This window comes from Parus major, chromosome 24, assembly GCF_001522545.3.
Source record: "Parus major isolate Abel chromosome 24, Parus_major1.1, whole genome shotgun sequence".
Classification (NCBI taxonomy): Eukaryota; Metazoa; Chordata; class Aves; order Passeriformes; family Paridae; genus Parus; species Parus major.
Genome location: NC_031792.1, coordinates 79,232 through 103,527, shown reverse-complemented (window position 1 = coordinate 103,527; position 24,296 = coordinate 79,232). Strand labels below are relative to the sequence as shown.

General features: G+C 52.0%; 1 protein-coding gene across 3 annotated transcripts in view; it reads left to right on the top strand.

Moving 5' to 3' along the window:
• The window catches only part of BCL9L (BCL9 like), a 65,387-nt gene extending 41,640 nt beyond the window's left edge, over positions 1-23,747 (top strand). The window contains exons 2-8 of one of the 3 annotated variants that reach the window (XM_015649623.2): positions 9,989-10,352; positions 11,991-12,113; positions 13,317-13,527; positions 14,296-14,380; positions 14,814-17,199; positions 17,647-17,898; positions 19,139-23,747. In XM_015649623.2, the coding sequence (XP_015505109.1) occupies positions 10,052-10,352; positions 11,991-12,113; positions 13,317-13,527; positions 14,296-14,380; positions 14,814-17,199; positions 17,647-17,898; positions 19,139-20,298 (4,518 nt within the window). In that variant the 5' untranslated portion in view covers positions 9,989-10,051 and the 3' untranslated portion in view covers positions 20,299-23,747. Of the gene's footprint in view, positions 1-9,988; positions 10,353-11,990; positions 12,114-13,316; positions 13,528-14,295; positions 14,381-14,813; positions 17,200-17,646; positions 17,908-19,138 lie in introns of all 3 variants that reach the window. The other 2 variants (XM_015649624.3, XM_015649625.2) reach the window with 2 other exon arrangements.
• Positions 23,748-24,296: the final 549 nt, after the last annotated feature.

The following is a 24,296-nucleotide window of genomic DNA, read 5'->3' as shown; positions in this document are numbered from 1 at the left end:
TCAGGAGCAGGCTGCAGGATGGGCGTACATGGGGCAGGAGGTCCCATAGGCGAGTGGAGGAGCTCCCACTGCCCTTGAATGCAAGGAGGGGAGCTGCAGGGGAGCACCAGCCTGTTTTCTGCCAGCCTAGCACATGCCTGTGCTAAAGACATACACTGGAGAAGTAGGGCCCCGGTGAGCCTTGATTTCCTCTGACAAGGCTGCTTTCTGCCATGACCTTTCATTGGGAGCAGCCGCCAGTGGCTGGGCTGCTTCGGCCCCGATGTGCATGCCGGAGCAGGACATGTCTTCAGGAATACAACATTTAGGGTGTTGGGGAGTTAATTCCAGTGGCTGAGATACTGGTGTGGAACCTGTTTAAAGCAATTCCAGACTGATCAAAGTGCCTTCTTCCTTCCTGTCCTGTAACGTGATCTCGGGCCAATGAGCTGCTCAGGGTCTGCTGTGGCTTCTGGTTCCTGTTGTTGTGGAGACAGAGCCTTGGAGGGCACAGGCGTGCCTCGCTGCGGGTGCAGGCTCGTGGCCAAAGCACAATATCCGTGTGCCGAAGAGGACAACAAGTACCCTGTCGCTGGCCAAAGGAGCTGGACGACCATCTCCCACTCTCCTTGCTGGCTCTGCACTGTCTGTCTTTCGATAGTTGTGCTTCCCCACAGCTTTCTGCTATGTGTGTTTCCTGATCAGCTGATTCCAGGGGTTATAGGGCTGCCTCAGCACCCCTGCTCTGTCACAGACTTCCTCTCTAGAATCCATAGGACAAGGGAGAGGAAGAGGCATTTGACTAGCATGCTAAGACTCTGTACAGGAAACTTTCTGGATGTCAGTCTTCAGCGATGTTGACCCCGATGTATCTCGTGCTAGGAGAATTGGCTCGGTAATCCAAACAGCTGAGGACTTTGAAACCTAAGAGATACCTTGTGAAAGTCACCAACTAGTTCTTCTGCAAACCTCAATGCTAACTTGTTTATATAATTTCCTAAATGGCTGTCCTGCTTTCAAAAAGTCTCTTACTTCCTCCCACTCAGTAGCCTTTGCACTCGTCTCCCCTCCTCCTGGTCTTTGTTGTTGCAATAACTTTTCTTAATATGTTCTGTTTCTTAAATAAGGGCAGAACTAGAGTTAACTGTGGTGGGCCAAGGGCTGAGTTTGGAGCACTTGATGACCCCAGCTACTGTCCCTAATGCAAACAATGCTTCTTCAGACCTTGATCTGGCTGACTCTGGGCACTTGGCCTCTGGCCACAAGGACCACTGCAAACCCCAAAACCTCCTATAAACCTCAGAGCTGGAGGAATGTCAGAAGCCCTTGCCCAGTCATTATTTAACAAGATATCTCTCTCCTGGTGGGGAAGGGGAGCTCTGTGGGGGGAGCCCCAGGAGATGCTGCCTCTGGGCCTTTCTCTTAATCTGTGGCTGTACATCTGCTGCTACAGAGGGCTCATGCCTTCCCAGGGCGCTGCAGTTACTGAGATGGGGCAATTCCTAGCTCTTTTTCACTGTTTCCTTTTGGGTGGTTGGAGGCTTGGCCAGGGTTAGATCACTGTGTCTCTGGAGGAGCTCTCTGAGTTGTGTGAGTGCATAAAGGCAGAGTAGCCCCTGAGACTCAGGACTGGGTCTGTGAGGAAGGCCATGCCGCTTTTTGCACCTGTTGAGTGGCAGAATCTGGGGAGTTTCAGCTTTACATATGGAGGAGGCTTCTGGGGGTAACGGTGAAGCATGGTGAGGAGGTACAGTAGCTGCTGTCTTGGGGTGTACAGTGGGGAAACCTCTCTGCAGATCGGTGCTAGTCCAGAGTCTGATGGTAAAGCCAGATGGGGAGCCATGGCTCCCCTCTCCTCGAGGTCTCTCCCTCCCTTTCCAGCCCAACACTGTAGTCCCAGTACTGCCTGCAGGCAGCTGCCACCACTCAGCTGCAGGATCAGCTGCCTGTGCAGATCCTCTGTGCACTGGGGAAGGTGAAAGGTTCCCCAGGGTGGAATTTCCTGCTAGGTAGTTGCATAGCTGCTTCCCCTATGACCTTACACCCCGATGTGCCTTAGTCATGATGGCATGCAAATATGAGGCAGCGAGGTGGGGGCTGGAGGGAGATGCTGGGAAAAGGAAGTGACCTCAGTCATGGTTTAAATATAGAGCCCAGCGTTTGCTGCTGCTGGGCCTGGTATTTATGATCTTGGAGGCGTGCTCAGCAGCTCACTCCTTCTCTTCTACAGTCCAGCCTGGCAGAGGGTAGTGTCGGGGCAAGGTGTTGTGGCAGCCACCCTGCTTCCCCCTCTTTCCCACATTTCTCTGTCAGCTCCCTCTCCCCAGGCGTGCTGGGGTACATAAATGTGTGTGCCCAGTTGTACAGACATGGTGCTGCAATCCTGACAATTTGCAGGCCTGCAGATGTTCCAGCCTCTTCCTTTTGTGCAGATGTGTCTTCTGTATGTTGCATTTAGTGCCAGGACTGGGGATAGGAAGAGTCTGACTGGTCCCCAGCTCTCTGCCATGAGCCTCCTCAAAGTCAAACTAACTTGTTGCACTGCTGGTCACATAGCAGGGTGCAGCTGGGGTACGCGGCACTGAGAAAGGTGGTAGGGGAGTCTCTGCCACAAGGCTTTCCTGCTGAGATCCTGTCTGCGAAGACTGCCATTCTTCAGGCTGGAAAGTGATCTGAGCTTGCTCAAAGGGAAAGCTAGTGTTTCAGGGAGATTTTCTGCAGGGTGGTAGGGGATGCCTAGCCCTCTCTTGGAGCGTGCAACAGGCATCTCCATGCTGCTTTAATCTGAAAGAGTGTGGTAAGCATCTGCTGCAGGGATGGCATGGCTTTGCTCCCCAGCACAACCCTCTGCACGCTGCGGAGGCTCTGTGTAAGGGCCTAGGTGCCAAGGAAGCCTGGGGTGCACACACCGTGCCCCAGCCCAGGCACCGCTGCGCTGGCTGGAGGTGCAGCGAGTTGGGCTGTGCTCAGCCCGGCCGGGTTGTGGATGCCTTGGGTGACGGTGACACCTAGTGGTTTCGTCCCATAGGCTCCACCTCGGGCCCAGAGGTGGGCCACCTGCAAAATCTGATGCTTCTAGACAGCCGGCATGAAGCTGGACCGGCCACAGACCCTGCAGTGCTCAGGAATCCTTGTATCTCTGACTTGGAGACAGGAGGCAGGGAAGGCAGCCAGTGTGATGGCCCTGCTGACGATGGCTAATCTGTCACAGAGCCTTGCAAAGAGACTTATAAAAAGAAGAGCAGAAACTTGTGTTAAAGCTTGTAAGCTCATTGCAAAGTTCTGGCATTGCTGGGTTCCAGTCCTGAACACTGCTGGCATTGCAGACGTCTTTTGTTATTGCCAAAGGATCCTAAAGTGGTTGCTGAATTCTGGACGCAGGTGGAAGACTGTACTCATAGGCTCAGCAGCATCATCTGTTAACCAGATACGTGTGACCCTAGGCAAGACTTGTTTCCCTTGCTATTCTTGTGGAAAAGGTGGGGTTTTAAGGTCTCAGCTGTGAGCCCTGCTGTTCAAGAGGGCTGGTATAGCAGAGGCCGTGTGAGGCACAGCTCACTAGCTAGACTTTTTAGCATTACTTGCCCAGTCCCAGTAACCCCAGTGCACAAACACAGTGGAAATGGCCTGAGGAGGTCTCTTCATCCCATGTAGCAACTGTCCAGGAAGGTCTGTGTTATGGCCTTGCATTGCAGTCTGTGGTGTTGTCTGCCAGAAGGGTTTTCTCAGGGAAACTGCCCCATTCATGTACAGATGAGCTTGTCTTCGTGCATCCCAGCACAGCCAAAGGCTGTGTGGGGGTGTCCAGCTGTCGCAGCAGCCCATGTTCCTGGCCAGATTTCATATACTGCAGGATGAGATCCTGCCTCAGAGGAAATTTATGCTCCCTGACCAGCAGCAGTACCTTTGGAAGAGATTTCTGGCTTTGCTTCCTGACCTACTAGATGCTGTTAGTCGACTGCAGCCTGCCAAGCTGCAGCATACAGGTGGCTGTACTGCCCTTCACACAGGGCACTCGCAGCTTCCTGCAGGTCTCTCGCTGACCCATCCCTGGCAAGTCACACTATCCATTGTACAAAGCAGTTCCTTGTTATCATCCCAAGGGAGCCACATGTGACTATTGAGTAATGTCTGGCACATGCAGGGTTTCTGTAGGGAACACACCAGTTGGACTGGAAAGCCAGAAGGATCTGAAAATTTGGTGTTAGACCTGGAAACTCCCTTAGCACAGGACAGGAAACTAGGCTTTGGCTGATCCTGCAGTAAAGAGGAGCGGAGTGGGAGAAACTGTTCAACTAAGGGGACAAGTAAGAGCTAGAAGAGGTCTTTTAACCCTGATTGGGCTGAAGCTGTGACAGGAGAGAGGTTGTAGGGTGCTGGGCAGAAAGCAAATGGCATTCCCAATTCACTTTGCTGTCTTTGAACCTCAGCTTCCACCCACTTTACATGGGATATGTGTGCCTAGGTGGAAGAGAATGAGAATCTGAGGTTTTGTTCTACTAAAGACCTTTGAGACTTGTGGCTAAGTAGCCCCACAGAAATGCATCACTCTCAAGATAGCTTCAAATGACAGGAGATCAGCAGGGCCTGCCAAAATGACTCAGAGAACTGCTAGGATTCAAAAGAGCACAAAATTCTCTCTGTAGGTCTTTTGGAACCCTCTCATACACCTGTCAAGGGCACCACCTTCTCTGCCATTTAAAAGGGCATGAGAAGAATCCAAGAAATAAATGGAAGTGAAAAGGGATTTCTCTAGTTTATCAGTCTGATGATGTAAGGGCAAGATAATTTCATGACACATTCAAAACAGATTACCCTTGTCAGCAGAGTTGCCCATAGTCTTCTAATGTCTCTGTCTGGCCAAAGCAAAGCTTAGATGAGAATGCCTTTAGCAACAGCAGCCTGGGTTGAAGTTGCTGTCACTGGTGATGGACACTCTCAGGCAAGTGTTCCATACTGGGGGTCAGGGAGATGATGCTGTAGCCATTGGTTGCTATATAGCAGATTGTTCCACAGTTGTGCTTGTTGAGCTCAGGTCGGTTTCAGGCTCATCTGGGTGTTTGAACCCACCCCTGACCTTTGGCTGGAGCTGGCTGGCTGACAGCAATGCTATTTTGCTACTGGTTTTGAGGGGTTTGTTTCTCACTGGAAGAACTCAAAGCCTGTTGAACGGTCTTGTGAAAAGGATTGTTTTGAAACAGCTATGTTTGCATGGGAAAGGGCAAGTTTCTGATTCTGGTCTTTTCTCAAATCAGAAATGATGCAAGGGTCTCACACCTCACTTCTGTAAAGTTTGTCTTAGTCTTTCCCTCCATGAGATACACTGACTTCATTAACATAGTATGGTATTATTTTGGAGGTATTCAACCCCTTCTGCTGTTAACCCTGGGAAGACTGGTAATCTAGGACTGGTGTTGGGTCATGTGCTGGGGATCTCATCCAGATTTGGAGTGCGTGGTATCTCAGGAGGGAGCAGCAGGTTTCTGGAGTCTCTCCTGCTGTTCCCTGCCTAATGTCTTTCTTCAAGAAGTTGTTCAGCTTGCTTAGGACCTTCTCATTTCCAAAGTCAAGGTGTTCAGCATGAGTTTGTGGTGGTGTCCATGGGATTTGGATTGGGTTGTCCAAGATTGCATCTTGTAGTGAGTGACTGGGTGGTTATCAGCATAGGTTATGTGCTTAGAAGGTGTTTGCAATGGTAACCTGGTCTTGTTACTTCCTGGACAGGCTGGCAGAGAAGGGTTTGATGACTTTCTGTGTGTTGCATCACCGTGTCACAACCTGTTTTTTATGTTGAGTGTCTTGTGTGTTGGGTTGTAATGAGCGGTGGAACGCACAGCACACCTCGGGAGGCCTGGGTTCTGGTGTCCATTGTGTATGCACAACTAGATAGTTATCTGGGTTTCACAAGAAACTTTTCCCAGCATCTGATGGGAGGGAGATGTGGTGAAGCACCTTCCTTTTTGAATCACCGTGGCTCTGTTGTCCTGGCTTCCTCTCTTGCGCCTTCTTCCGAGAGGGATAGCACAGCAGCAGTGCCAGCCAGCTCCCAGATGTGGAAGCTGTGAGGCTGGTGGCAGGCATTGATTCCTCATTCTTTGTGGCAGTGTTGGGAATCTATGCTACAGTCCTTTGGAGAGAGCGGGAGCATGATTCACCAGAAAGTCTTCCGAGAATGCAGCGGAGTTTCAGGTTTCTTCAACTATCAGCTAGCAATTCCCAGATTGCAAGTATGTCAGCCCAGTCTCCTGCGAGAGCTTACTCCCCTCCCTCTGCTGCTTTTCAGACTGTATTGGAGGAGGCTTACTGAAAGCAGTTTTTGTTATTTTGTTTCAAGATTTCTTGTCTGCTAAGGTCCCAACCTTAGATTCAAAGCTGTGCCTTTTCAGATGTATCAGGTAGGAATGCTCTCTGCATTTGGATGTCACCCTTTGTTCAACAGATACTTACTGTGCCTCGAAAGCCCCCCTCCCTCCCTGCATGAGGTTGGCTAGGTTGTCCCCCTGTGTAATAATGGTGGAATCAAGGCATCCAAAACCCAGACATCTTGCTTGGGCTCACAAGTGGAATTGGTGGTAGCTGGGAGCAGAAGCCAAGAATCTCGTCTCTTTGCTTTAAGCACTGGAAATTAAGTTTGCTATTGTCTGTAAAACTACCAGGCTGGAGTGGGTGTGTTGCTAAATTGCAGAGAAAGACAGATTTCTGTGCAGTCTTCTTTTTGTCATGTTCTTTTCAAGTTTTGAATTGTTTGTCTTCTGCTGTCAGTGTATCTACTTTCTAGTTAATTATCTTCCGTGGCCCAGATGTATGGCATACCTGCTGAAATCTAGTTTGGATCTCAGGGTATGTGGAAGGAGCTTACAGCAGTCAAGATGCCTATTGTCACGCTGTGGCCAGACAGATGAGAGGCCAAGGCGGATCCCTGCTATCCATCTGCAACAAAATCTAGCTGTTGCTACTCCTGAAAGCAGAGCAGAATCTTCAGGCAGCTGCTTTTGCCATTTGTCCCACTGGGAATTGTTAGGCAAGTGTTATCCCTCTGAGTAGACACTGGAAGGGAGGGCTTTCCAAAGTTTATCCAGGTCCCTCTGTCAGCCCAGGGTAGCTTTCCATTGTGTCTCAGACAAGGTTTTGAATGACCTCCCTGGAGCACCAGCCTAGTCCAAAATAAAAAAAGAAGGTAGGTGTCCCCCAAATGTTTCATTCTGGAGGAACCTCAGAGCTGATGAGGCTCATCCATGCTGAAAGGCAGTGCCTGAAGGTTTTGTCACGGTAACTGCCAGGTCCTTCAGAATTGAGATGTGTGTTCCATGCAGCCTCATCTGAAAACCAGAGGGACATGAGGTGCATCTCTGGACTGCAGGCATGGGCTTTTCAGGGCCCTGGGCTTCTTTGTCCCTCCCTGAATTATTCACCGTGCTGGGCTGTACTGGGTTGTGCTGCGGTGCTGCTGAGCAGTCACATTTTCAGTGAAGCATTTTGGGTTCTGTTACAAACACGGTATCATGCTCATGCAGATGTGCCACAGGCAGACCTGGATCTCCCGACCTACCTTTGAAATGGAAGCACCTCCTGAGCGGGTGTAGCCACACAATGGCGTCAGTGAGTTTGTGACCCTCAGGGCTGGTGCAGAGTGTTGCAGGAATTGTGAGTGCGGCAGAGCGGAGCTGGGGGAGGGCCTCTGGGCCACCAGCAGCAGGAGCTGCTGCAGGGCTTGCTTTCTGCAATGCTGCCTGGCAGCAACCACTTCCAGTGGGGCTGAAGGCTCCCTGTGGCTGGCCAGACAGAGGCTGCAGGCAACATGTGTGCTCAGTGTTGCAGCTTGTGCCATATGGACCTTCTCCTCCTCCCTGCTTGCCCTCTCCGAGTCTCCTTCCCTGCTCAGCTCCCCTCCCCCTGCAAGTGGCTTGACAGAGCAATTGGGCAGGCACTGGGACAGCAGCTCTGACATAAATCTCTCCTGGTGTGGAATGAGAGGTATAAATATCCAGAGAGTGATGTGATCTTTCCAGCTGCTATTAATAGGTCTCTGGAGAACAAGAGCGAGCAAGCAAGACTGGCTGACACTTAAAGGGCTAGCAACTCCCTTATGTGCTGTGAAAATTAATCAGTGCTGTAGCTCACCATCTTCCTCCAGGCAAGAACAGAGCCCTCACCAAGGTGTGTGGGGCAGAGGAGGAGGAGGGAGCAACTAACAACTCCTAGCTAGGAAGCAATGATAGGCCAGGCTGTGCATGAAGGGTCCCACTAAGGGGGAATGAATGCTTGAGTGGGCCATGCCACAGCACTGTTTGCATAGCATGCCTGCAGTCCTGGGCTCAGCCTGCAGGGAGGCAGGTGCTGAGAAGACCCCTTTGCAGAGAAGACCCTTTCTGCAGGCACAGTACTCGCTCATGGTGCATAACAAGCTGTAGCCTGTGCTTTGTGGTGATCACAGTCTTTTGGGGAATATGGGTGTGCCATATGTGCTTCACTCTGCTTTCTTTGCAAGGGTGCAGTGATTTGCCCTGGCAGAGCGAGCACTTGGCCTTTGTTAGTGGTGTCTCCAGGCTCACCTTCAGCAAGCCAGGAGCAGCGTGTGTAGTGCTTCGGAGCTCTTATGGTGCTATTCAGACACGTGGGGTTTGGTCTGGAGCTGGTGCTTCCCATCCCTGGGTGGCAGAAGAAATCTGTGCAGCATCTGGCCTGCATGGCCCAAATGGGAGGAGCAGACCCCAGCAACCCCCTCCCTGTGTGCTGGGAAATTTCTCAGCCTGTGCAAAGGAAAGCTTCTCGGGTGCATTGTGGGGGTGTCATGCAAAGCATATAGCAGATGTAGAGTAGAAGTAGAGTAATACCTCAGCTTCCACAAACATGTGGTTTACTCTCCTTCCCTCCTGATTCCCTAAGAAGTAAAAATGACTGTGACAGGGTTAGGATGTAGTTACCAAAGTTGTGTGTTGGACCAAGGGTTTGTGGTGGCCTTCCAGAATACACAGTGTGATCTGGAGCTGCATCCCAGTCATCTCTAATGTCTGTGCAAAGTTCCAAGGGGAATATTCCCAGTGTGAGCATGAGACTCTGCCAAGGCAGCTAGATCCTGCAAGGAGGGCTGCTGCAGCATTGTTTAGCTGCATGCATGTCCCTCAGCCCAGAAACCTCTGTGTTCTGCCCTAACCTCCTCTTCTTTGCCAGTCTCTACCTCAGCTTGTGGGGCTATTCAGAAAGCTGAGCTAGGTTTTGAACAGGAGAGCATCATCCTGCTATTCCAGCAGGCCTATTGCACATTGCATCATCCTGCTGGGCTGGAAGCTCCCGCTAAAGTGGACACCCCCTCACCCACAGCCTTAAGGCAGGAGCTGGAACTGTTCCTCAGCCCCCTGGGAGAGGCAGAGCTTGTCTGATGAGTGGCTGCACTTCCCGGCTCTGCCCTTGCCTTGCAATCCACTGCCTTTTTCTCAGTTGCCTCAACCTTTGTCCCCTGCTTTGTCCCAGTTTTCTCTTCATAGGCTTGTGTCAAGACTGTTTGCTCAGATGTCTTCTGTGTGTTTTGCAGGGCAGAGGAAGCCTATTTAGCAGCAAAAGGGGTCCCTGAAAACAGTAGGGCACCAGATTTCTCTCTAGGGTCGCAAAGCTGTCTAAGCTCTGGCAACACCTGCAAAATAACTCTGAGAATCCTTCTTCTCACCAAAGTGTTAGGCTGGCATGGAGCACCCCTTTCTTATCTTGGCCTTGGAAATGAGGGCTCTCATGTATGTGGCTGTTCCTTGAAGTACTGGCAGGTCTCCATGCCTGGGTGAGAGAGTTTGCAGCTTGTCAGCACGTGAATGAGTAACTGCTGAGCAGGATTTTTTGCTCAAAGGGGCCAAGGCTAATTCCCAGCACGAGCAGCTCTGTGTTGTGCCTTGCCATGGATTTTGTCTGTCTGTGTGACCAAGTAACAGCTCCAGTGCACTGGTCCTGGGCTATGCCCCCAGCAGCCACACCTGTGTGAGGGGCACCATGCTGACTTGCTGCTTTTTTTCTCTTGCAGGTTTCTGATCAAAGGGCCTGGGAGCTCTCTCCACTGGCACTGTGGGAAGCTTTAGCCAAGCCAATGCACCCTGACAACAAACTGCCCAGCCATGGCAAGGCAGGCAGCAGCAGCGCCCTGGCCCAGCACCACAATGTGAGCCAAGCACCCACCTGTAATTTGGGCTCAAAGGGTGTGGGGGCAGGCAGCCATGGCAGCAAGGCCACTCAGATTTCCCCTGGCAACTCTGGACTGAAAAACAGCCAGAACACCGTCCCAAACTTCAGCTCCTTGAAGGGCAAGGTGAAGCGGGAACGAAGCATCTCAGTGGATTCCGGAGAACAGCGAGAAGCCAGCACCCCATCACAGGACACAGAATCGAAAGGTAATGCTCTCCTAGACCTTGCTTCAGTATGTCCTCCTCTCAGTTGCTACAAACATCCTGGCAGGACTCGGAGATGGGAGCGTCTTTGGTTTCTAAGCTGTGTCTTCTGTTCAGGCTTGTCCTGGCTGCCTGTGTGACTTTGCATCACTGCTTGTCATATCTGCAATTTTTGGACCAGAGTGGCTGAATTCTAATTTGCTTTGCGTTTCATTCCCTAAACCATTTGTTACACCCAGAATCTGGCACTGGTTTTTACAGGCTGCGGAGGCCATCTAAGCAACAGCACGGTTCGCTGAAACTGCACCGAATGGCCCTGCATGTGCAATATGCAAACTTTTAACTTGAGAGACTGAGTTTTTTTCTATCTCCTTGGTGTTGGTGGAGAGCTGCTTTATGGTGTTGCAGCTGCCCAATGGTTCAGTCATGGTTAGCAAGGCGGTGCTGCGAGGGTCACTGTCTGAACTGCTCTGTGGTTTCATCAGCAATGGATAACTCTTGTGTTACAGCATGTGGCTTCTGGAAAAGGGCTGAGTCAAGGCTTCTAAACCCTTCCCCTTGCCTATCTTCAGCGGCCTTCCCTGTAACCTCTTGCATTCCATCAAGCTCTGTGCTCAGTGGTTGTGTGGGATACTTGAGCATCTCACAGACGGTTGTAGGAGGACAAATTTCAGTGGTGCCTTTGCTTCCAACCAAGACTTACACCCGGATCCGTAGACGCAGAACTGCTGTTTTGGCTTGTGCCCCTGAGGATTTGTTTTCACAGTCAAAGCCATGTTGCCTGACTGGTTTAGGAATGGACTTCCTGCCCCCAGGAAGGCTTTCTCCTATAGTGTTACAGGGGTGACTGTACACCACTGATCATAAGCATTTGCAGTTTCATCCCACGGCTGTCTTGTAACCACACTTGCACAGGAAAATTATTAAAATGGTTAGATCATAAATGCCCAAATCTCCTATGTTCCTAATACACTGACAGATCATGTGATGTAAAAAAAGATGATGTAAAAATGTAAGGCCAGACAATGTTTCATTAGTTAAAGTTCCACAACTGGAAGTTATTCATCCTGTGTCTGATTGCTCTCCCTGAGTCCCTAAGTGCCTTTAGGCAAGCCACTTCCTCTCTGAGCTGCATCAGTCCCATCTGAGAGGGGGCACATGTGGAAAGAGCATATGAATTTATAGAGAGGATGAAGGCCCCTGCCTGATAGATGTTGACAAAAGGCAGAGTCTGTCTCTTGTTTCTACAGAGGATGTGAATGTGCCCTCCCATTCTATATTCAGGTTTTACCTGCTGAATCACAGACCCTTTAAATTTACAGTTAATGCCAAAAGCTCTCTAGTTTGGAACTGCAGAGACACATCCTGTGTGCACAGATTCCTTTCAGGCAGTAAGAAATACATCTCATTCTGAAACTTTGCCTCTCACAGGGGAGCCTCACTAGATCTGGCTGCTAAGACAAGGAGCACAGACTGAGCAGATGCTTCAGGTTCTTAATCAGTGCTGGGCAGATGTTAGCACAACACATATTGCTCAGGGCATTCTGGCTGGGTTGGCACTGCCAGCATGCAGCACCCAGCTGGGCAGGACCCCAGCCTTTCAGCCCCTTAAGCTCCTCTGATGGCCCTGTCCCTTTGCAGGTGAGGTGGCTCCCCGTAGTAAGCGACGGTGTGTGCTGGAAAGGAAGCAGCCATACAGCGGCGATGAATGGTGCTCTGGGCCAGACAGTGAAGAAGACGACAAACCTATCAGCAGTGCACACAGTGAGTGACTGCCTCCTTGCCAGCTCTGAAGCTTGAAAAAAGCCAGGTCCTTCCTGTGGCTCAGGAGGGCTCATGACACTGGCACCTCTAGCTTTGCCTGTGTGTGCTCACTTAGCTGAGTGCGTGGGGGCCCATTGCGGCTGGTGGTCATTGTGCTGTGAGAATGTTTGCCATACAGTGAGGTCTGGGACCTATTTTGTGGAGATCCTGAGATGCTGGAGGGAAAAGTGTTGAGGTTGAATGTCCCTGCTGTACGTTTGCTCTGGCCACACTGCCCTGGTCATAATGGCAGCCAGAGGGCGTCGTGCATTGCTCTTGTTGCAGCAGCTGAGTCTGTGCCAGGCCACTCACCTTTCTCTCTGCAGCTGTATTCTAAAGACAGCTGAGTCCAAAGAGCCTCTTGGGCTCTTGACAGTGGTTTAGGCAGAGCTGAGCTGGCCTGAGGTCTGCACTTTTTGGGACAATGAACTGTAGGCATCCTCTGTTTTCCAAAAGCATCAGCATTCTTTGACATTTTGTATCTACAATTCACTTTGCTTTCAAACTGTAACAGGGAGAGTATCTGAGAGATGGGGCAAGGTCCTGTGGGGCCCAAGTAGATGCCCATGTTGTCTGCTGGAGAACATAAATGTGTAGAAAAGCAAAAGGGTGTCCTCTATGCCTGCCACCACATTGTTGCCATCGTCTCCAGAACATCCACTTGCAGTTCTCAGCCCAGTCCACAGACCCTGCGAGCCTGTGTGGGAAGGGATAGTGCTGCTTCCCTTGTCACAGCCTGCTCCCAGATCTGCCTGGCGGGAGTGGGTTACGGTGGGGCTGCCCAGGGGCAGGGGCTGGTAGCGAGGCAGCGCTTGTTGTCTCCGCACCGGCCTCCCAGCGATGTCTCGAGTGAATGCTGCGGTGAGGCAGGGTCGGGCTGCAGGAGCTGCTGCGATGGGGAGAGGCAGCTGGAGGGGGGAGCAGGGAGTCAGCTGAGTTAGGGGGCGAGGGTAGAGGAAGGCAGGGCATGCCTCTGGTAATTGCAGTGCTTAGTAATATTAATTATGGATCTCACTTAATAGCGGCTGACGATTGACGGTCACCTGCGCCGTGTGCAGCCGGGCCGGGCGGGCCGGTGCTGCCACCCGCTGGTGTCCGTGACGCCCACGGGCTTCGACCCGGCTGCAGCGCCCGCCTGGCAGCTCGTCTCCTCTGCTCCCGCAGGCTGTAATGTAGCAGATCCTGCGATGTCCGCGGCTCCGCAGCTTGGCCCAGGGTCCAACCCGCTGCCTAACCTAAGCGAGAGCAGTGCTTCCGGCGTACCCCATGGTGCTGCCCCTGGCTTGCGGTCAGAGGCTGCGGGAGCTGGAGGCGGCGGAACAGGGAAGCAGCCGTCACAGTTTGTTTACGTCTTCACAACGCACCTTGCTAACACGTAAGCGGTAAACCCCATGCCTCCCCCACCAGTATTGGCTGGCCTTGTCACACCTGGCCAGCCTTGTCACACCTGCCTGCTGCATGCAGCACAAGAGAGCTGGAGAAACCTGTCTCTCTGGTTGCACAGAGTGGGAAACCCCTGGGGTTCATGGGGTATGCTGGCAGCTGCTGCAGGTGGGCAAACTTGGACTGAAATGCCCATTTACTCCCAGTGAGTCCTGGCTCTGCACTCTGTTTCACCCACTGTAGAGCTCATCTAGTCGGCATCCAACAAAATGATTCACCCAAAGCAATGTGGGCCTCTGGTCTGATTCAGAAGTATCTAAAAGGGTGGGTGTCACAGGGAGTGTAATGTAACACATGGTATTCTCCACACAATTGCTCTCTTCTGTCCTGCACTGTCTCAGCCAGAGACAGTTAGTATAGTGTGTTTAGCCTAGTCTGTTTAGTTTTAGAGCTCTGCTGTACCACAGGTTCAGTGTGGGAGATCCCAGAGCATCTTGCTGACAACTTAGGGGCAGCAGGCAAAAGCAAAGCCTGTCACAGGACATGGGGAGAGGGAAATTGAATGGCAAGTGATCATCTGTTGGAGATCCTCACTGGGGACTGTGCAGGACAGATGGGAGGACTCTGAGATCATTCCCCCTTCTTAGTTACCTCCAGAGATTTCCTTCTTCCTGCAGAACTGAAGAATGGAGGTGGCAACTGGGGCCTTGGATGGGTAGGATGGGGCACTGTTCTCAAGTGATTTGTGCTCTCTCCCCAGAGCTGCAGAAGCTGTCCTGCAGGGCCGAGCTGACTCCATTCTGGCCTACCATCAACAGAATGTCCCACGGGCAAAACTAGACCAGGTATACCACCCGTGAACCAATTGTTCTTGTTGGCACATGCTGCCAACTATTACCCTTCCTGTCTGATGTGGCCATTCTCCACAATCCCCTGGTTCAGCTGTGAAAGAAGGGGTTGCCAGAATGCCCTTTCAGTGAGGTGGGAAGCTGCTTTGCTGCGAAATCTCTTTGGCACAAGTCCTTGCTGTTGTCAGCTGCAGAAAGTTTAGGATGGGGCATGGCATGTTCCACTGCAGCCACACATGCAGAGTACCTGCTTGTGCATTCCTAGATCATGTAGTAGTAGTAGTAGTATTTACATTTTTTTCATGCAAGGAATGAAGGTGAACTTCCATGAGGCTTCATTTTGGGACAGAGAGGTCTCCTGCAGGGTGCAGGGAAGAATACCTTCCTAGAATCTTTTCCTGCTTAAGTTTCTTCCCCTTTTCTCTGCCAGGCACCACCTGCTCCTAAAGCGCTGGGGGTTGCTGAGCCACTTCCAATTAACCCTCCTGCTGCCAACACTCCACAGTCCCAGCCACTGGTCCCTCAAGCAGGTCAACCACAGCCGCAGCCTCCCCCACCACAGCCTCCAGCCCCACCACCACAGGCCATCAGTCAAACACCTTTGCCTGCACCCAGCAGCCTGCCCCAGGAAGGGACAAGTGAAGATGGTCGGAGAGATCTGACTCCCAATTCTTTGGGGAACAATAGCAGCAACAATCAGCCTGGAAGTAACCATCCAAATACGCCCACTGCATCTGCTGGCACCATGCAGCCTGGTCAAGTGGATTCCTCCACCACACCCAGCTCCAGCCTCCTTGGAGAGGGCCCAGGGATGCCGGGGAATGGGCAGGCAGGCCTGGGCCCCAGGAACACCATGAACTCAGAAGGGCTCTCAAAGGAGCAGCTGGAGCACCGAGAGCGCTCTCTGCAGACCCTGAGAGACATTGAGCGTCTGCTGCTGCGCAGTGGGGAGGCCGAGCCCTTCCTGAAGTCCAACCAAAATGCAGGTGAGGGGGGGACTGCCTCTCAGCCACAGGTTGCCCAGCCCCCCGCGCCCCCTGCCAACATGAAGAAGTATGAAGAGCCTCTGCAGTCCATGATCTCCCAGACCCAGAGCCTTGGTGGGCCCAGCCTGGAACATGAAGTGCCCCACCATCCTGGTGCTGACATGGGACAGCAGATGAACATGATGATGCAGCGGCTGAACCAGGACAGTCTGACACCAGAGCAAGTGGCCTGGAGGAAGTTGCAGGAAGAGTACTACGAGGAAAAGCGACGGAAAGAGGAGCAGATCAGCATCCATGGCCGGCCCATGCAGGAGATCATGATCCCACAGTCAATGGGCAGCATGATGATGCGTGGGCCACCACCACCCTACCACAGCAAGCCTGGAGAGCAGTGGCCACCAGGGATGGGCAGCCAGCTGCGAGGACCCATAGATGTGCAGGACCCTCTGCAGCTGCGGGGAGGGCCACCCTTCCCTGGGCCACGGTTTCCTGGGAATCAAATGCAGAGAGTGTCTGGCTTTGGAGGGATGCAGAATATGCCCTTGGATGCTCTTGGGCCTATGAATGCCATGCAGAGGCCAGTCAGGCCCGGCATGGGATGGAGCGATGATATGTCTCCTATGGGAGGCCCTGGGAACTTTCCACAAGGCACCTTGCCCTACCCACCAGGGCAAGGGGACGCAGAAAGGTTTATGAATCCCCGTGCCAGAGAGGAGATCCTGCGGCATCAGCTCATGGAGAAACGCCCAGTGGCAATGCAGAGGTCCATGGGGATATCCAGCAACTCTATGAGCCAGGGCATGGAAATGGAGAGAATGATGCAGGCTCATAGACAGATGGATCCATCCATGTTTGCTGGGCAGATAACGGGTGAGAGCCTGAGCAGTGCCCCAATGGGAATGGATTTTGCAGGCACTCGGGGGATGCTGAGCCCTCCAATGAGTCAGTCAGGCCTCCGGGACATGGACACACCCATGGGCCCTGGCAACCTCAACATGAACATGAATGTCAATATGAACATGAACATGAACCTCAATGTCCAGATGACCCCACAGCAACAGATGATGATGTCACAGAAGATGAGGGGCCCTGAAATGATGACCCACCAGGGCATGAACCCTGAGGAGCTGGCCAGGGTTAGAGCTCAGAATGGCAATGGCAGTGCAATACTAACAGGACCCCAGAAAATGATGATTCCCTCACAATTCCCCAACCAAGGACAGCAAGGCTTCTCAACTGGGCAAGGGTCTTATCCCAACATGCCCCAGGAGATGGGCAGTGGCTCAGACATGTTCAGCCCTGAGCAGGCCACTATGCCCGTTGGGAGCATCAGTGGCACCACCAGACTCAGCCATATTCCTCTGCCTCCAGCCTCCAATCCCACACCCACACCAGGGGGAAACCTGGCCAACATGCACCCAGCACCTTCCCGGGGACTGGGCCGCCGGCCCTCTGACCTCACGATCAACATCAACCAGATTAATTCCCCCAGTATGGGTCACCTCAAGTCTCCCACCCTTAGCCAGGTGCATTCGCCACTGGTCACCTCCCCATCTGCCAATCTCAAGTCCCCACAGACACCCTCACAGATGGTGAGCATGCCACCTTCAAACCAGTCTGGACCCCTCAAGTCCCCCCAAGTGATGAGTTCCTCTCTCAACGTCCGGTCTCCAAATGGCTCACCAAGCCGCCTGAAGTCCCCTTCTCTGGCTGTTTCTTCCCCTGGTTGGGTGCCGTCCCCCAAAGCCACCATGCCCAGCCCAGGAGTCAACCAGAGCAAGCAGTCTCTCAATATGAACTCATCTGCTTCCATCGGAGCACTGGATCAGGGTACGCTGGGTGTCTTGTATGCGAGTGCATGTCTGTGCTTGGTTTTGGTGAGTGTGTGGACAGGGTTTCTCTCCAGCCCACGAGCTCTCTCTGGAGCAGGAAGACACGTGTTCCTGTGCCTGGCTCCGCATCTCACAGGGCAAGTATTTTTTCCCAGGACTCCAAACAGGGCTTTTGCAGGTAGATCTGTAACACAAACAACAACACAGCAAACGCTGTGTCTGTGCTGGGCAGTCGGGGCAGGTTTAAGTGAAAGTCTGTCATTGCTCTGGACTAGGGTCTCTGGATGTGCCTTCTCAGAGTCCAGAGGGTGCTGGACTGTGCCAGCTCTGTGCTTTGCAGCCTCCTCTGGTCACTGCTGTCAGAAGGTGAGGATAGGGTTGTTCTCTGGTGGGAGCAAGCCACAGTGTGTGAACAATACTAAGTTGATCTTTCTCTTGCTTGCAGGTTCTCTCCCATCTGGGCCCCGGAGCAGCTCTTCCGCACCAGCCAGCAACACCTCTAGCACCATGAATCCGAACATGCCTTTTACTTCCTCTCCAGATCCATCCCCTTCCCAGAACCCCCTGTCACTGATGATGTCTCAGATGTCCAAGTATGCCATGCCCAGTTCCACGCCACTTTACCACAATGCCATCAAAACCATCGCCACCTCTGATGATGAGCTGCTGCCAGACAGGCCTATGCTCCCACCTGGAAGTATGTCAGGTATCTGCTTCTGGAGGTGGGCTTACGAGGGGTCAGATTGTCTTGTGGCTACCAGTGGACATGAGGCAGCAGGTGGAGGAGGTATTAAAAACTCTGATCTCCCCATGACTGCCATGTGACATATCTTAAATTTCCTCTTGTTTGTAATAGTCTGTGCACTTCCCTGCCTCTGTCCAGCTTTTGGCTTGGGAGGAAGGGCATGAGCTGGTCTGGCTTAAGGAGTCCTTCTTCCACCAGACCTGGAAGTTTTTTACCTTTACCGATGTAGATGTATTGGGCCTGAGTTTTCATGGCTCCTGGAGTTTTCTCTGGTCCAGGACTTGGAGGCAGAGGTCTGCTGCTTAGAGCCCTTGTGTTCCTGTGCAGTGGGACAGGGATGCTCTAAATGGGGCTTGGTAGTCTGGTGTTTTGAGTGGAGCCTAAGGGCCTACACAGGCAAGGCTGTGTTGTAGCACAGTTGTGATTTCAGTATGCCAGATATGCTCCACTAACTAGTGGCACTGAGGTGAGGACATCTAGGCAAATGAGTGTTTTTTGTCACGTGGTGACCAGCCCAAAGGGAAATTCCAACATGCTCTACCACTTGACTTAGGGGTTTAAAGCTGTCTGATAAATATTTTTGGCAATTTTGAATATGAAAAATCATCTTTTTGACTCTTTCACCACTGAGCAGTCACTTAGGTTGACCGCAGGCATGCAAATGCATTGGCTGCCTCCCCAGGCACTGATGGCTGCTCTGCTTTTCTGATGGACACAGGCCTTCCCACCCAGACAGCACCTGTGCCAGGCTGGTGACTCTTCTGCTTTTTTCTTCCTCAGCACCCAAGGTTGTGTGGTCACTGGAGCTTGCTGGGTGGCAAACCCTGTGGCAGACAGTGGTTAAGGGTCACTCCTTGCTGCCTTTCAGCCAGCTGAGAGCCCTGATGATGAGACCATGGTGTAGGGCACACACTGAGCCAGCCATGAATCTAAAATGTTAAGAAATTACAAATCTAGCATGGGTCTGGAAGAAGCTGAAAGAACTCTCTGGTGCTTGTGGGCTTGGGGAGGATGGAACACTTTCCTGGTTTTGGTGCTTTGTAAGCCCATCTTGGAGCTGCTTACTGAGCATCACACTCCATGCTCAGCACAGTCTGAGCAGGACTGCTTGGCAGGCTTTCAGGATGTGAAGTTTGCAACCCTGAAAGGTTTGTGGGAAGGGTTAACTCTTCTCTCTTTTTCCTGTCTTTAGGCGTGACGGGCAATCAGCCAAATCAACTGCACTTGAACTCTGTGGGGCCTGGATCCTCTCAGAGCCCCATGGGAATGAACCTGCCCGGTCAGCAGCCTCTTTCCCATGAACCACCCGCCACCTCCATGATGTCCTCCCCAAACCCTCTAGGCTCCAACATTCCTATGCATCCGAGTGGGCCAGGAGTGGGCGTGCCCCCCCAGAACCCCATGATGCTGCCCCCGGGTCCCCAGGACTCGTTGAGCCAGCAGTGTGGCCCTGTGCCCAACAGTTCACAGATGATTCCTTCTAACCAGCTCGTGTTCCCCCGCATGCAGCAGCCCCACAATGCCATGCCGTCTCCTGCCGGGGGCATGCCCATGGCTGCCAGTGCAGGAGGTGGCCCTGGGATGCAGCAGCATTACCCACCAGGGATGCCCTTGCCACCTGAGGACCTTTCCTCCCAGCAGCCTGGCCAGATGCCTCCTCAGCAGCACATGATGGGCAAGAACATCCCTCCTCGGATTGGTGACCCCTACCCACCCGTGCTTCCTGGGGTGGCGTCGGTGCTGAACGACCCCGAGCTCAGTGAGGTCATCCGCCCCACGCCCACGGGGATCCCGGAGTTTGACCTGTCCAGGATCATCCCATCAGAGAAGCCAAGCAGCACCTTGCAGTATTTCCCCAAGAGCGACAGCCAGGCACCCAAATCTCAGCCTTCCAACCTCCACCTCATGAACCTGCAGAACATGATGGCTGAGCAGCCCTCTGTGCGTCCAGGTATGAATGCTCCCAGCCTTCCTGGGCAGCAGGGCATGCAGAGGGGACTCAGCATGCCCATGTGCCATCCTGGACAAGTGCCCATGCTGGGCAGGACAGGCATACCGCCCCAGCAAGGCATGATGGGCAACAGCATGCACCAAGGCATGATGTCTCCGCAGCAGAGCCTGATGGCCCAGCAGAATTTCATGCTGATGCAGGCCAAGCAGAGAAGCATGTCTGTGTCGGGAGAGATGTATGCCCAGACAGGACATATGATGTCACCTCAGGGCTCTCTCATGGGGCCCCCGCCTCAGCAGAACCTCATGGTCACGCACCAGATGAGGCAGAGGAGTGTCTCCCTGGACAGCCAGATGAGTTACATCCCCGGGCCTGGGAACATGGCGAACTTGCCTTTTTAACCCTGACTGGTGCTCAGGGCTGGGGAGGGGATGGGGCTGCCCCTACAAACATTTTTAAACGTTTCTGTGGGGGCGGGTTGGGGGCCAGTGCCAGCAGAGGACGCCATGTGGGATGCTTTTCATATTGGATTCGCCTCTACACAGCAAACCAGATGTGCAGTAAACTTGATGTGAATTGGGTTTCTTTTTCCGTTCTTTTTTGGGGAAGGGGAGGGTGGAGAGGCTGGGAGTGGGGCTGTTACTTTGAACCCTGCGTGGTGACCAGGAACATCCAGACCTTGTGGCAATTTGTAAAGTTTTCACTTATGGTTTTCTTTGGTCAAGTGTTTTCCTTGCCCTTTTTTCCCCCTCTATTTTTTTTGTCCTTCGTTTTTAAGCAACCAAAATGTGCAAGAGGGTTTTTGGAACTAGCTGTAAATAGGTCGCTGGGAAAGGCAAAATTTGTGCTGGTTTTTAATTGTTCTGTATTTCTGTGTTTTAATAGAAGCCTCAAAACATGTTTTAAAAAACAGAAAGAAAAAAAACATGCTAAAGGCAACAGTGTACAAGGATTGAAATCTCTCCTTGAGGGAGGCAGGAGGATCCCCAGGGTGCACAGGGTGTTGAGAGATCCCATTATAGAGTGACTCTGTCAGACCTGTGTTCACGCATCTGAAAGGTTTTGCATGTGTGGGAGAGGGGGTGGTGCAGTGTCATGCAGATCTCAGGTCCTGTGGGTACATGGATACTATGCTGAGCACACAGACATAACCACTGACCAAGGGCCACTGTGGGGGTGGGGGTAGGGTGAGCTGTAGCCCAGTGAAATGCTACTGGAGAGGTGCTTTTCTGGCAGGGCAGAGGCCATAGCTTTACAGGATGCGGCTGTTGCTGCTCTCTGGGATGGGAAGTTTGCTGGCCCTTCAGCTGGAGAAGCATCAAGAATCTGGGCTTTGCAGATGTTAACATGCTGGACCTGAAGGTCTTAACCAGCTCTGTCACGTCTACTCCCTTCCCTTCATGCTGTGTCTCCTGTAGGCAAGGTGTTGTGGTGTGTAGGGACAGATGGGCTTTTAGGTGAGTGAGGTGATGCATTCCAGTGCTTCCAGGAGAGGCTATCTGGGAACCCTGATCTCCTGCAGCCTTCCTACACCAGTCTCTTAGCCATCCATTATCCTTCACCACTGTGTCACACTCCCCCGCCAATGAATGCTTTCCCAGGTTTTCCTTGTGCTTGTCAGTCCTTCATCTGTAGTGTTTTGCAGGCAGTCTTCACTCCATCATAACCTGAGCTACTGTCAGCAGCCCTGCCCTGTGGCACAGGAGAGGTCCAGCTCTGGAAGAGGACCTGTCCCTGAGTGCAATACTCTACCTCAGCATTCGGTCTCAGCAGCATGGCCATCCTGTGCTTCAGACAGAAGCGGCCAAAGTTGAGTGCCAGTCTCTAATTCCTAGGCTGGCCAGAAGCGTGCCCTTTGGACAACTCTGTTTTTTCTGGATGCATTCCACCCTCTCCATCCTGTACTCCATAAGGTCTTCCTGCATGCAGCCCTGATGGTCTTCCCCATGTTTTTTCACAGAGGGGAATGGGGCATGATGCACATACATTTCTGCACACATCGCAGTATCTCTGGACCTCTTTGGGGACTTGCAATTCTAGCATCCAGGGGTGAACCTGGAGCACACAATTGCTGGAGGAACACTTCTTGGAGGGTTATCTCTGTAGAGCCAGACTAAACACACTACCTCTCTTACAACAGGGCTCACCTTTCCCAACTTGGTGTTGCAGGGAGGAGAGGGCTGTGGAAAAGGGAGACTGCCCTTTGTAGTGAATGAACAGTAACACTTTTTACTAGGTTGCAAGCTGTTTGGAAAGGCTGGTGGGTGTTGCAATGTCAGCTATCTTGATCCAATCTGTGAGATGATGGAATCATAAAGTCTAGTTAGGAATGCATTGAAGCTTTTGGGGCATTTTGTAGTGAACAGTGCTGGATGAGAAGACTGGGTTTGGATCTGAGGAAGGATCTTGCTCTAGTCTCCTGCATTGTAGGGGTTTGTTGTCTCCAATGTGAGCAAGTAACATTTTTTGAGGTGGTAAAACAGGAACAATCATGAGAAGTTCTCCTTCCGGCTGTGGCAGTTGGAGCAGAAGAATAATCTTCAGCCCAGGCTTTGGACTTGGCATGTTAGCTGGTTGGATTCTCAATCCTTTCAGTGTGTGTTTGATGCAGGAGGATGTGGCTCAAACAGACGTAGCTGTTTCTAAGCTTGACTTGCCTGAAAGGCTGTAGCTTCTCTTAGCTGCACTTCAGGGTGCTGGCTGCTAGTAGTTTCTCATAAACATCCAAATACCAATTACAGTCTCAAACTTTGTTCATCACCCACCAGCAAGTCTTGGCTAATTTGAAGCCATAACATTTTCTATATGGAAGTTTTTTTGTTGTAGATAGCTGTTGTTTTAGCCTGGTTGAGATCTCCATGTCTTTGTACTTTCCCTGTTGTCCCTTTTGCCCAGCCCAACACAGAAGTTGCCTGGGGCTTGCAGTCCTCACTCTGTTAGCAGCCATTGTCCTTGTATCAGCAGGAGCCTGCAGGCCTGTGGCACGTGCCATGCCGTGCTCAGGAGACTGGTGCTCAGAGGGACATGGCAGTGTGATGCTATTTCTGCCTGGCAACAGAAGGAAGACCTGTCCTTCAGTGACAAATAAGAAGCTAAGCCTTTTGACTCAGCAGCCCTGGATACAAAAGGGAAATCCTCATGCTAGGTCAGAGCTGAGGACTCTGGAGCAGCAGCTGGTGCTCTTCTGCAAAATCCCAGTGCCCTGGAGCCAGCCCTACCCCTACCACTGTGATGGCTGAACAATGGGGAGAAGAAATGCTGCCTAACACCCCTGTGCCCTGAGCGCTGCTCCCAACGATACCTGTGAACAGCAATGTGGCAGGAGTTCCTTTGGAGACTCAATGACAGCCAGTCCTTGTTAGACCCAGGCAAGGTTTGCCATCAACTGGTTGCCCGCTGCCGTGACCTGTGTCTAGTCTTGTGTCTTGTAGTTTATTGCTCAGCTCCTCACCTTGAGTTCTGTGTACTGACTCCACATAATCACAGTAGAAGGTTTGCCCATCTTTTAGCCATGATTTTGCCATATTTTTCCAGCTCCAAAAAAACGAATGCTGGGAAACTGCATCCTCCAGTATGTCAGATAATCACACACCAGGAATTAGCTTTCACATTGAAGTAAAGTTGACTGACCTGTTCTCTGTCATCCCATGGAGAAACTTCCCCAGTCATTTTGTACCATTATATAAATATATATATAAATATAAATATATAAATACAATATGTGAAGACATCTTATTGGTTTTTATTTGAAACAATTTTTAGGCTTGTTTTTGGGTATCTGTGCTGCCTGTAATGTATTGACCTGTTTTATAGGTGCCTTTTTATTAAAAAGACAAATTTCAAGACCTGACCCTGTGCCTTTTTCCACGTGATTTTCCACAGGACTGCAGCAGAGACAGCGAGTGCAAGAGGTGCTGGAAGGATTGTGTGGACATTGGGGGAGCCCCTTCTCTGCAGCACTCCCAGGCACATGTTCATTCATGCGTTCTCTTACTTGCAATCACCCATGCATGCTCCACTGCCTGCCATGGCCCTGTGATCACGGTGTGTGTGTAGCAGGATGCTCTGCTGGAACCCTAGCTCTGTCTCCTGGGAGACTTGGTTGCCCTGCAGGAAATGGAGAGGAGTGTGCTGTTGTGAGGGTCTTCGTGTTCCCATCTTTGGGGTTGTCTTCATCAGGTACCAGGGCTTTCTCTGGTTTGCCTGCTGGAACGCTGTTTCTGGAGCACAGTCCAGAACTGGACTGTGAGGTACAGAGGGTGTGCTGTGCGTGGTGGTGACATTGCCTTCCCACACACCATCTCCCTACTTTCTGCAGGAGCCACCTTGGAGCTCCCCTTGGCTCAGTCCCCCTTCCCAGTGGCTTGGGTGGGCAGAGTGCATCACTTGGTAGCCGTGG